Genomic DNA, 12,521 nt, shown 5'->3' on the forward strand with positions numbered 1-12,521 from the left:
CTGGTTCTCAGACCCAACCACTAATCAGGCTAATCTGAGGCTGATCCAGGGTCCCAGTCTCACTGGTCCGTGCTGCCAGCATAGTTTGCCCTCTGTACCCAGACTCACTCAAAGACAAATCCTAAGGTGGGTCTTCTTATCCTGGCTTCTCTTTTTGGGTTTTGTTGAATCAGATTTCTGTTAAGAGGTTTGTTTCATATATATGGGGGAAGATCAGGAGACCTTTAGCACTGTTCTTCTCTTCTCTATGCCACCTTGGCTGGAGCTCCCTCACGTTTACTCTTTATAGTTGTGTTTAATCAGTGAAATTGTGTTACCTTATAATAGAAAACAGACTTTTATAGTGAGAGTGTGATAGATTTGTAGTCATGGAACCTGAATTCAGATTCTGATTGTCCTCTATTAGTGCCCCCATGATTTTGGCTCTGTTCCTCTTCATATCAATCTCATCTGTAAAATAAGGGAGTTGAGCTAGAATAAAATTAAGTCCCTTTTAACTCTAAATCTATGGGCTACTCCTTCTGCTATGGATGGAAAATAACTAATGGTCAACATGTCATGAGCCTGCTATGATTTTTGCCAAAAAAGCACAGGCTTTTTGAAAGAAAATAGCCTTTGGGAAGTTTTGAATAGGAAACATTTAGAGGTGATGTATTTGGGAGAGGTTTTTAGGTGTGTTTTAAATTTATTTTTTTTGTCATAGATATGTATGTCAAGGCTATAATGATACTAACTCCCCTGCACAGAATGGTAAGAAATGACTAACAAAATTGCAAATTACTTTATAAATTCTGATTACAAATTCTTTGCCAGACTCTGAGAGAAAGAACTAAATTTGTTACCTGTTTGCTCTACTTTAGATTAATATATCTTCTGAAGTGTTCTTTTCTGTTTTTTTCTGGTCTTTCTGGTGCCAATGGGTAATAGTACCCATTTTTACACATGCTCTCACCTAGGAAGTAGGTACAATAGACCCTGAAGATAACTTGGAAAGGGGTCACATCCAATTTTTACCAGTTAACTCTTGCCTGGATTCACTCAGTGTTGTAATGCCCAAATGAGACAAAGTTTATGAAATACTTTGCAAGCTTTAGAGTCTATAAAATGTCAGTTTTCATTGCTATACATATTATATCATAACTCTAAAATATACTTCTCATTGCTAATATGTTTCCTTCGAAACTCTCTGCATTTTATTTTATTCATTTGAAACCATTATTTTAAAAGGGATTCAAAGACTTCACTAGACTTCCAGAACAATTTATGACATAAAAAAGATAAAACCTCTGTTAAGATTTTCATAGGAGCAGAGAGAGAAAGTTAAACAAATGATTGTATTCTTGGAATTCCAAGGAGTAATATTTTTCCAGGTAAAGCCAACTCTCTGCCTTACCACCACAATATTGTGGTGCTTGCAGACAGATTAGTGAATATAGAGTCAGGAGAACTGAGGACAAATTTCATCTTGGGACTTTCTTCTCTGATTAAGCTAATGAAAGTTCTATCCCTTGGTGCCTCAGTTTCTTCATCTCTAAAATGAGGGTTCCAGTTAGATAATCCCTAAGGGCTCAAGTTTCAGTGAATGATTTTGAAGTAAGCATGAGAGAATATGCCATTTGAATTATATTGTTAACTTATAAACACAAATGATTTCACAAACAAATGAATAATAGATGAATAATAGAAACATGTCTACCCTAGATAGTATCATGAATTAATTGAATATTAACAATTAAAATATTAAACTTATTCAAGTTGTTTAATAATGATTCGAATGAATTTTAACTCTTGTGTTCTAACACCATGCTTCCCACCATGTTTCAGTGACACTAGCTTCCTTCCATATCCATCAACAAGATCTTTTTTTCTGGTTGTCTCTCATATCTGGAATGCTTTTCCTTTTCATCTTTCCCTCCTGACTTTCCTGACTTCTTTAAGACTCATCTAAAATGTTATCTTTTACTGGGAACCTTTCCTAACCCCTCTTAATTCTAGCACCTTCCATTTAATAATTGTTTCCTATTTAATCCTATATATCATGAACATATTTGTATATTGTCACCCACCCTGCCACCCCATTATATTATGAGATCCTTGAGGGCAGGGACTATCATTTGCCTCTTTTCGTAGCCCCATTGTTTGCTGTTTAGTAGGTGTTTAATAAACATTTATAACTGGCAAAATATCTGTGGTCAGTATGGTCACTTTTGTAATGGGGTTTCAGACCATCACTGGCAGACTGAACATCCTGGATAGTTGGAGGAAGGCCAGAAATGGATATGTCACTGCCCTATTTTAAAAATCCCTGCCATCTCTAGGATAAACCATAAAATCATCACTTAAGAATTTAAAATCCTCTATGATTTGTTTTCGATCTTTCCTTCCAGTCTAACTTCATATTTCCTTCCCTTCCACTATCTGGGTTCCAAACAAATTCTTCTGCTTACTGTTCCCTGTATATAACATTAATCTCCTTGATGCCATTGTAGAAATGATCATCCACATTTGGAATGAATGGGCTCCTGATCTCCATATCACAAGACCCCCACCTCTTTCCCATGAAAATTTTACTGATCCCCCCCCTCAATTATTAGTACTTTCTTTCTCCTTATATGACCTTGCTTTAATTTGTATGTCATTTATATTTACTTACTCGTGTCCATGACAGCTATCTCTGGTAGAATGTAGCCTACTTAAGAGTAGGTAGTTTCTCATAGATTCCCAGATTTTAGAATAGGAAGAGACCTCATTGGCCATTGAGTCCAATTGATGACTGAAAAAGAATTCCCACCATGACTCAGATCACGGGGGCAATTTAACCTTTGCTTGAAGATCTTGATTGAGAGAAAGTCCACTATCTCCCACAGGAGTCATTCTACATTTATTTTTAAAGACTGGCTCATTCTACCTCATTCAGGTTGGAAGAAAAGAGGCTTCTTACAGTCTAATCCCATTACTGGTCAGCATGGGAGATTTGACCTGCTCTGCTTTCAGTTGAGATTGGGTTGCTTTTCCTTAGGCAACATGACAGCTCTGGTTCTCACTGTCTTATTACACTATTGTTGAATGAAGTGTGGACACCAGAACAGTACTCTGCAGTACAGAATTGCAGATCCTATTTTAAAATAACTCTATAACTCCAATCATTAGGAAGAGTTTTTTTTATATTTTTTTGCCTAAATCTGGTCCTTTTCAAAATCTCCCCCCATTACTCCTAGTTTTCTTCTGGGACCAAAGAGCCTAATATTTATTTTTTATCTTTCAAGTACTACTTTCAGTTATCATGTCCCTTTTAACTCATTTCAGTCTCCTTTAGCCACAACTATACATCTTCAGTTCCTTCAGTCAATTGGCATATGGCACAGACTCAAAAGCCTTCATTATTCTGGTTGGTTTCTCTTGACTACAGTGAAGCCTCTCCTTTCTAAAAATACGGTGCCCAGAACCCAACATAATATTCCCCATATATTCTGACCAGGGAAGATGTCAGTAAGATCATCCATTCATTATTATTGTATACTATCTCTCTCTTAATATACTCCAAAGCGTTTGTGCTTTTTGAGCTGCTATCTCACATTTTTAACTCAAACTGCCAGCTATCTAAACACCCCAAAAACTTTTTCACATGAACTATTTGATCCTTACTGGTCTTTTATTAATATGAAAATTCTTCCATTAAAGACAGTTTCCTAGAGCAATATGTTCAGATATATTGGAAACCAACCAGTGATTTATAGGTAGTAAGTACTATATTTTTGTTGACTTATTGATAAGAAATCATTTCTTGGGATAGTTTCAAAGTACAAAAATGTCCACAAAGCTGTGTACTTGATTACTCCATATATGTGATGTTTTTGAGGGAGAAAATCCAGCTCTGCTCTTTGAAACATTTTCACACATTACCATCAAATGCTTATCCCATCTGTACTGTCCTAGAACTAGGCATTGAGCCATGGGGCTAAGTCTCTGGGCAATGATAGCTCAGCATGATGAGGAGCCTTATCACATGATGGAATTGGATAGGAAAACCAAACTAAAACCAAGAAGCAAAGTATGACAGACATAGAAAAATATAGGTTTTCAACTCTTAGGTGCACTTTTTATAGGTAGATAGGAGAAGGCAGTCCAAGATGCTTATATGTCTCTAATTAGAGTACACTAACTGAATCAGAAAAGGACATGTTGAAAATAAGTCCAAAGAAAGATTTCTTTACTTCCCATATACAAAATTGGGATCCAAGGCTGTGCATTATCCCATTCAAGGTTTTCTTATTGGATTCACACTAGTGTGAATTTCTAATGACAAGTCAAAAAAGACAGATGAAGACGAAACTATGGGTCGTTAATCTCAAATGATGTAAGGAACAAATCCACTTACTAATGATAATAACTTTGCCATGAAGGCATTATCTTTTAGCTCAACCTAGAGGAGGGGCATTGGAAGAATGGCATGAAGTCATTTTGGGTAGTTCAGTGGATAGAACATTGGACTTCAAGTCAGAAAACCCTAGATTCATGTCCCTGCTATTAGACACTAGCTAAGAGTCACATAATTTTTTCTCAATCTGACTTTCTTCATTTGTAAATTGGGGATAATAATAGCCTCTTCCTTATGGGATTAATGTGAGGGTCAAATGAAACAATTTACATGAAGTGTTTTGCAAATTCGAGGCTTGTATAATTATTAGCTAATAATTATTACATTACTTTCACCTTTTAACCCAATAGATCAGGTGGCATTACAGTTGATTCCTCCTAGGACTGAAGCTTGGCCTTTCTCCCATTCTCTAGATCCAATAAGACTAGGAAGAAGAAACATAACCCTAGTTAAATCATTTCTTTAAATGACTTGAGAATTAAGGAGGACCCACATGAGGCTAATATTAACATATAGGTATGAATTTAATATGTAATATATGTGATAATGGTTACAGAGAATACATGCTTATGTTTTATTTATCACAATGTATGTCAGAATACATAAAGCATTGATTAACATAAAGAGGAGGAAAATGCAAATACCTCTGCAGTAGATGTTCATTGGATAAATTGCAGAACAAAGGTATCCAAACTCATATTTGGCTTGTATGAATTAAAAATCAAGTGAAATTGGAGACAAATTGGGGGCCACCCCTTCCCCTAAGTCCTGCTTTTGAAGAGGGGGATATGCCCTTTTAATCAATTTTTTCAAGATGACCTAATTCTACTGTTCTGAGCCACTGTCAAACTTACCAACTCACCATTATACCTATGTCAATATGACCTTGAACTTTTTTCCTTCACGTTAACATAGAGTCTTTAAATTTGTCTGTTTTCTCATCCAGACAGCTAGTTCCCATCCACTAGCTCTATTTCCATTTGTCAAGGTCTAAGTTGGAGAGTTTTAGGGGAGATATGAGAAGCTTTAAGGAAGGAAAATGGATACCTTTTTCATAAGGAACTCATTTAAATTGGTCATGTGTGTTGGTGAATATAATGGTAATTTGATAAACAAAAATTCAAAGAATAAATAATTTAATATTAAAAACTAAAATTAAAATAAAGTTTCTAAAATATTGGGGGTTTTTGGATTTTTTTTTCCTCATAAAATCTTATGCAGGTAGGCCTTAGACATGCCTCTTGGGAAAGAAGAATGTTTACCACCAGCAACTGCAGAAGGAATAAACGAAGTGAAAGGTGAGCTCCAGGCACAACTATAGGACAATCTCCTTCAGTGGGTTGTTGAGTTTCACTATGATCCCAATCCATGAACCCTCAAAGAGTTAGCTGGCTCTTGGGGTTCAGAGTCCTTGGGTCATGGAAACTCCCCAATCTTTCCAGTCTAAGCCCCTGCCTTCCCAGCTCATTCCAGATCAATAGAAATGAACACCTGGCTACAGCTGTTATTTTCTGTAATCAGAGATCTGTCCAGAGTTAAAATGTCACCCCCATCTAGCCACGCTTCCATCACTCAGTGAACTGTGAAGGGCACTGATTATTGAGAAACAAGTGGCTTCAAAACAATTTGAAAAGTGGCAGCAGGCAGATATTTGGATTGTATAAACATAATGGTTTATTCAAAATTGTCTTCTGGAAATTAGGAGTATTTTTTTCCCTTGGTGATTTGCAGCTTTTATTCCCCTTAATGGACAGTGGACACATATGTCTGGCTTGCCACTTCCTAGCTCACCCGGACTGCCAGGAAGGGTAGTGCAACTAGATAGGACATTTTTAATGAAAGAAAATACTTTTCCTGAAATATTCTTGGCCAACAAAATGATCAAATGTCATACAAACTGTGATTCAATAATGAAATAATATTCTTGAAGATTCTTTTAAAAAAAATGCAACCTAGGCAGATTATATATTCAAGAGGAGAAAGGGAGAATATCTTTTTCAGTCCTGATCATACTGAGAGGAGGATGAGGGATAGAACAGAGGCCAAAATGATTGAATCATAATGTGTTTGTTTCCCAAAAGCAGAGCAGCTCTGTTGCCTTGTAGCCAGAAGGCTTTCCTTAACCTAAACTATGAGTGATATCTCAATCCAGGTTAGATTGCTTCAACATTTGGCTACATAATTAAATTGTTAGGAGATTCTGTGGGCATTTCAATTGGGAATGGAAATGGCATGGGATTGGATGGACTTGCTTATATGCATATTAGATACCAGCTCTAATTTCACAGAAACCAACTCAAAATTTACAGAATTTGGAAAAAAAGAAAGATGAAAAAATAAAGACATTTAATTGGTACCATATTCAATGAGTTGGAATCAGGGAATCAACTTAGAGAAAAGGAAAAATTACATTGTTTTCATATATCACAGCTAACCATCTATCTCAACCTCAATTTTATATACAATGAACTCCTCTGGAGAAAAGAGAAAGAAACTATATAAATGTTACTTTTCTCACCTAGTTTCAATCGATCCCTTCACAATCATATTGACCATGCAACCTTATTTGTCCAGACTATAACTGAAGGGGAAAAAAGAAGCCCCAAACTTAATTTCTAAATTCAATTAGTGCTTTCTTTTTTGTCAGTGCCTGGGCTAAATTGGCTTGGTTTATTAAAAATGGAGCCCCCATTTCACATCTGCATCTGGGAGCTCAGTTGAGAGAAAGAAAGACTGTTTCTATGTGTCTCAACTTACGAATATATCCATGTGGACTTTTAGCAAACAAATGGGGAAAATATAAAGCCTGGATTTTGCTTTGCAATCACTGTCCTGTTTCTTTTTTCAAGCCCTGCCTCAGTTTGTATCTTAATTCAGTTCAAATCTATGACAAACCCAAGCAGTAAAAGATCTGGTTTCCTGGGTTAGTCTTCATTTTTTTTTTGGTCTGGGATTAGAAACATATTTCCTGCTTTTGTTGACCTCTGTTTGGCTCCTTCACCATCTACAACCTCCCACAGCCCAAGCCAACATACAGGAGCAGTTATATTTTCAGAAGGAAGTAAAATGGAAGCACCACAATGCTTCCTAGTCATTAAATCTCATACTTTCCCAAGCAATTTGCTCAAGGGAAAAGAGGGGAAAAGATGCAAGACTATTACATTTAAAAAAAAATTCTGGAATGAATATTCCAACTCCTCCTGTTCCCCAGGAAAAAAATTATTTTCATTATGTTTCTATGGAAACCACTTATAACAGGGAATTTTTGGTAAACACTCTTTTTTTGGATTCTTTAAATAAAAGAGATTCTCAGATAAATTTCTTCAGAGATTAAAAAAAGTACTTAATTTTTCCCAACTTGAGTTTCAGTATTTTTACTTGTTTAGGATCTTTTCTAGTTACTTCATTTATTAGGAGGATGTCTGAGATTTTTTTAAAAAATGACCACATTCAGTTTGGGGGTGTCTACTGAAGAGAGTTGGCTTGTCAGGCTTAGAAACAACAGTCTTAATGTCTGATGCAGATCAGGGGGAAAAAACATTGAGAAGACAGTTCTTACTCTTCTCCTAGACAATTATACTCCATCATCTTGAGCCAAAAATCTATGCTGAGAGCATTTAAGTTCTGCCTGTGTGATCCCAAACCGATGCAGAAAGACTATTATAATGTCAGGTTCTGAATAGATTCAAATATCAGGACATTTGTTATATTCTAAATAAAATATTTGGATTTTTGGTTGAATTGGTTTTTTTCCCATTTTGATATCATTAAAACCCTTCTGCAAATCTCCTCAGTCTTTTTTAAATCTCTGCCAAAGAGAATCCAACTTTCCCTGACTGTCCCTCCCCCATGAAGGTCTGAACCACATAGCCCAGAAGTTGGCACATGTTCCCACTTTTTTTTTATCCGTGCTGCCAACTACAATGTAGACCAACAAGTCTCCCTTAAGGTTTTTCTTTTCCTGTGGCTGGTCTAGTCTACCCCCTGAGCAGGTAATTGTCCAACCCTAGGCTTCTATATATGCTTATTACAAACCTATTTTTTAAAGCCATTGGAAAAAAAATCCCGGTTGCCTGAATAATTGGAGCAAAGAGTCATCCTTATCATGGCACCAGGGAAAGGGAAGGTTGGTGCACAGATACAGTTATCCAGACACAGAGTCATTTTCTACTGTGTGATGGATTGATTGTCGCCTGAAGTGAGCACCTGAACCAGGATGACAGATTCATAACTGACATGATGGAAACTGTGGGCTGTGACGTTTGGCTATTCTACCTACCACATCCTCCTCCACTTTGACATTTGCTAGATATAAGCCAATGGCTTAGGCGGAGAGATGAAGTGTCCTGGGAAATGGAAATCTCTCTGAATGGGGGTGGGTTAGGGTTAGCTTTATCTTAAAGCACAGGGTGATATTGGGAATTTCCTTCCAGTCTCCTTAAGAAACAACTGAATAAAAGTAATAATCTTATGGAAATAGGGGACTAACAGTAACAGAAATAAGTGGAGAAAAGGGATGAAAAAGGGGAAATAGATTGCTGGGAAACTAAACGATTTATTTTTTCTGCTTTAAGTATGACATATATTTTATTCTTCCTTCTGGCATCAGAACTTTTCTCTTCCAAGTGAAATTCATCATCAAAACCTCAATTGTCTTGACAGGTTTGTCCAAAGGAATCATTCAAATATGCACAGACTTCCTGATTCATTTCTATGTCACTGCAATTTGAAGACATATTATTTTTGGCACATCTACTACAGGGGAAAGATATAGAACAAGGTTGGTTACCATACTAAAATAGACAGGAGTACAAACATACCACAAAATACCTTGATAATACAAGTTAAAGCTGCATTAGGCATCTTGGGGCCATGCAAGGCTATTATGATTATGAGTTCACTAGGCTTAATAGAAGAAGCTGGGGAAAGAATTTGGGTTGCTAAAAGACCACATTGTTTTGGAAAATGCTGACTATTCCATTACCCTCAGCTCTAGGGGTAGTCAAAGTAACTTCTCACAAAGGAATTAAGGGGGGTTCAAAAATTATGGCATTTCTTCTCAATTAAATTTTAATGGTATTGAAAAGTAGGTATATATCTTATTAGTTCTACATACTTAATAGTTTTTAGATACTTCCACTCTGTTTCTAGGTGTAGAACAATTGCTTAACCAAGGAAGATTAAGTATCCTGTACAAATATTCATTTTGGGGTGCTTGTGTGTGTGTTAGAGAGAATGAAAGGCATGCCTGAGATCTCTATTTTTTCTTAACGAATAAATAACTATTATAAATGTTTTTATTTGTTCAAGGTCACAGGAATAATGCTAAAATCAGGGCTGGTTGCCCAGATTTGACCATGAAGTTATTGTTCCAGAGCATTTCCCATTTTTCCACATTCTATACCATTTCTGAGTTCATTGGATCTTAAGTTGTTTTGCATTTTGCCCCAGTCATCCTCTTAACAGTGAGATCGAATAGAAATGGGCTTTATTTTGTACAAGATGGTGTTAAGGGCTTTAGAAATTTTAGATTTCTAATGGACAGAAAACAACTTGAAAAATCATCTTTTGAGCTAAGACCTTGTACTAAAAAAAGACCACTCTGTCACTATTGGACTGATGTTTATATAATATAATTGAATTTTTTCTTTGTAAGGGAAGAAAGTTCCAGAATTGTTAGATTTTTTTATATGGACATAAAAAGTTGATAATAACATTTTTAATTTTTAGTCTATATGAAAATATGCTGAAGAAATATCCAAAAATTTAAAGAACATCTTTAAAAAAACTTTAAATCTATAATTTTACCTAGGAAGAGACCTTTATGATGCAGATCAACTCTTTTTTTTAAATTTTAGGCAATGGAGTTAAATGACTTACCCAAGGTCACTCAGATAGGTAATTAATAAGTGTTTGAGGTCAGATTTAAATTTAGATCCTCCTGACTCCAGGGCCAGTGCTCTATCCACTGCACCACATAGCTGTCCCCCAGATTAACTCTTGTTTAGTAATTTGTAATCTAAGAGAATTGCCTGGCCCTCTGTGAAGTGTAGTGACTTTGCTTGTTTGTGTTTGAAGCAGGACTTGAACCCTGGTCTTTGAGATTCCAAGGCTGGCTCTCTAGTCACTGCCCTAGACTGTCTTCCAATAACTTAAGTAATTTTCTGCTTAAGAAAATACAGAGTGGCCTACTTCATAAGATCTCTTCCTCTCCCTGGACAGATAAGATGGTGCAGAAATGCCTGAAGAAGTAATGGTATCCACTCTGGCATTCTCATTCCCTCTGGGTCATGATAACAACTTGATTGACTATCCCTTAATTGACTTTTTAGAATTACATCTACTGTTAGTCAGTTTGTAATCATCTAGTTGTATTATCTGAACTGTATTTACCCACCCTCTCCATTATAGTTGATTTTCCTCATCTACCCTTGTTTTCTTTAGTTCTGACCTGGGGAATCTTTCAGTATATTGCAGTGACTAATCTGAGAGGACAATGAGACTCTCTGTACTATTCATATAAGAGGAGGAGAGGAGGAGGCTTCATGACCACCTCCATGAACAGAGTAGAAAGGAATTTCATTCATGTCTGCATTGGATTGTGGGTGTCTTCAGTTCTGAGATTCTGAGGGCTTATGAATTTGTGGAAAAGGGAACATTGAACAAAGTTGAGTATATCCAAAACAATGTGGGGAAAATATCTTAGCAACACTTCATAGGATGCATTGGGGTTGGGTAATCTTCAGAATAAGGTTATGATGAAAAATTTTGAAAATTACTGGAAAGAAGAGAGAGGTTGCTATTGTGGGAAAGGACTCCCAAGATGCCTTTTTCATTGTTACTTGATCAGTTCCTGATAAAACTCCGACCGAATGAATCTCGGTAGGGAATCATTCTCCATCAGGGCATGGATTCTCTTTTGGGCCATGTCAAAGCTACTTGGTGAAGGTTCCACCAGGTTCTTCATGGTCACATCCTTAGTGAAATGGTCGATATTCACCTGCAGACAAGGACATAGGGAGGGAAACTTCACAATCTTGTCACATGAAATTAGATGGTTTAGGGGGAGGAGAATAAAAAGGAATAAGGGAGTGCTAGTTTTAAATTATAACTTTTTCCCTTTGATCCTCCAATATAGAACTCTGCTGAATTTAAAGGCATTATCTTTCTGCTTGAAATAATAATCTTTTCCTAACTTTCTTCTTTCTTTCAAGAATGCTAACATCCCTCTAGTTAGCCAAATTCGAAATCTTTAGTTATCTTCCATTCATCACTCTCCCTACCCATCACTTGTCTCATTGATTTTTATCTTCCCAACTTTTTTTCTCTCATTCATCTCTTTTTATTCATTCACATGGCTATTACCATAGAACAGTTATCCCCAATTCTTACCTGGACCACTACAGCAGACTCCTGATTTTTTCCCCACTTCTTGTCTCTCATCTATCATCTACCCTGCTGTCAAACTGACATTTCAACCATGCTACTACAATGCTCCAGAAGCTTTAGTGAGTCCCTATTACCTTTGCAGAGCCATAATAAGTAATACTAAATCTCAAGGGTTAATAGATGCTTCATCCAGTAAAGGCTTTGGAATAAGGATAAATATAACTCATCTATTTGGCATATAAGGCCCATCACAGTCTGACTCCAATCTATTTTCCACATAATTCCTTCTCATTCATTCTAAATTCCAGTCAAAGTGCCCTGCTTTCTGTCTCCTGTCCTATCTGAGTGCATTTACACAGGCTTTCGATCTATCCTCCGTGCCTAGAATATTCTGTCTTCTGCCCTTGAATCTTTTTGAATTCTTGGTGTCCTTTAAGGTTCATCATGGGCATTTTCTCCTACATTCCCATCCCTGCTCTTATTAGTATTCTCTGTGCTCACTAATCACTTTCTGTCAAATTAGTATATACTTTGAATTTTCTTATCTATATTTTGAATACTGTGAATTTAATGATAGCTAATATTTAAATAATGTTATAAATATAATTAATAATAATGCTACATTATATATTTGGCTAATATATATATATATATATATATATATATAATTTATAAACCTCTTACGTGTTCAGATCTTTACAAATATTACCTCAATTGATCCTCATAACAACCCTATTCAGTGTTGACGAAACCA

At 36.2% G+C, this 12,521-nt stretch overlaps 1 protein-coding gene across 1 annotated transcript in view; it reads right to left on the reverse strand.

Moving 5' to 3' along the window:
• Positions 1–654: 654 nt before the first annotated feature.
• LOC141511867 (regulator of G-protein signaling 5-like) overlaps positions 655–12,521 on the reverse strand; it is a 30,926-nt gene continuing 19,059 nt past the window's right edge. The window contains exon 3 of the mRNA XM_074220871.1: positions 655–11,472. Coding sequence (XP_074076972.1) covers positions 11,217–11,472 — 256 coding nt within the window. The 3' untranslated portion in view covers positions 655–11,216. The remainder of the gene's footprint in view (positions 11,473–12,521) is intronic.

The sequence above is a fragment of the Macrotis lagotis genome, chromosome 2 (assembly GCF_037893015.1).
Source record: "Macrotis lagotis isolate mMagLag1 chromosome 2, bilby.v1.9.chrom.fasta, whole genome shotgun sequence".
Classification (NCBI taxonomy): Eukaryota; Metazoa; Chordata; class Mammalia; order Peramelemorphia; family Peramelidae; genus Macrotis; species Macrotis lagotis.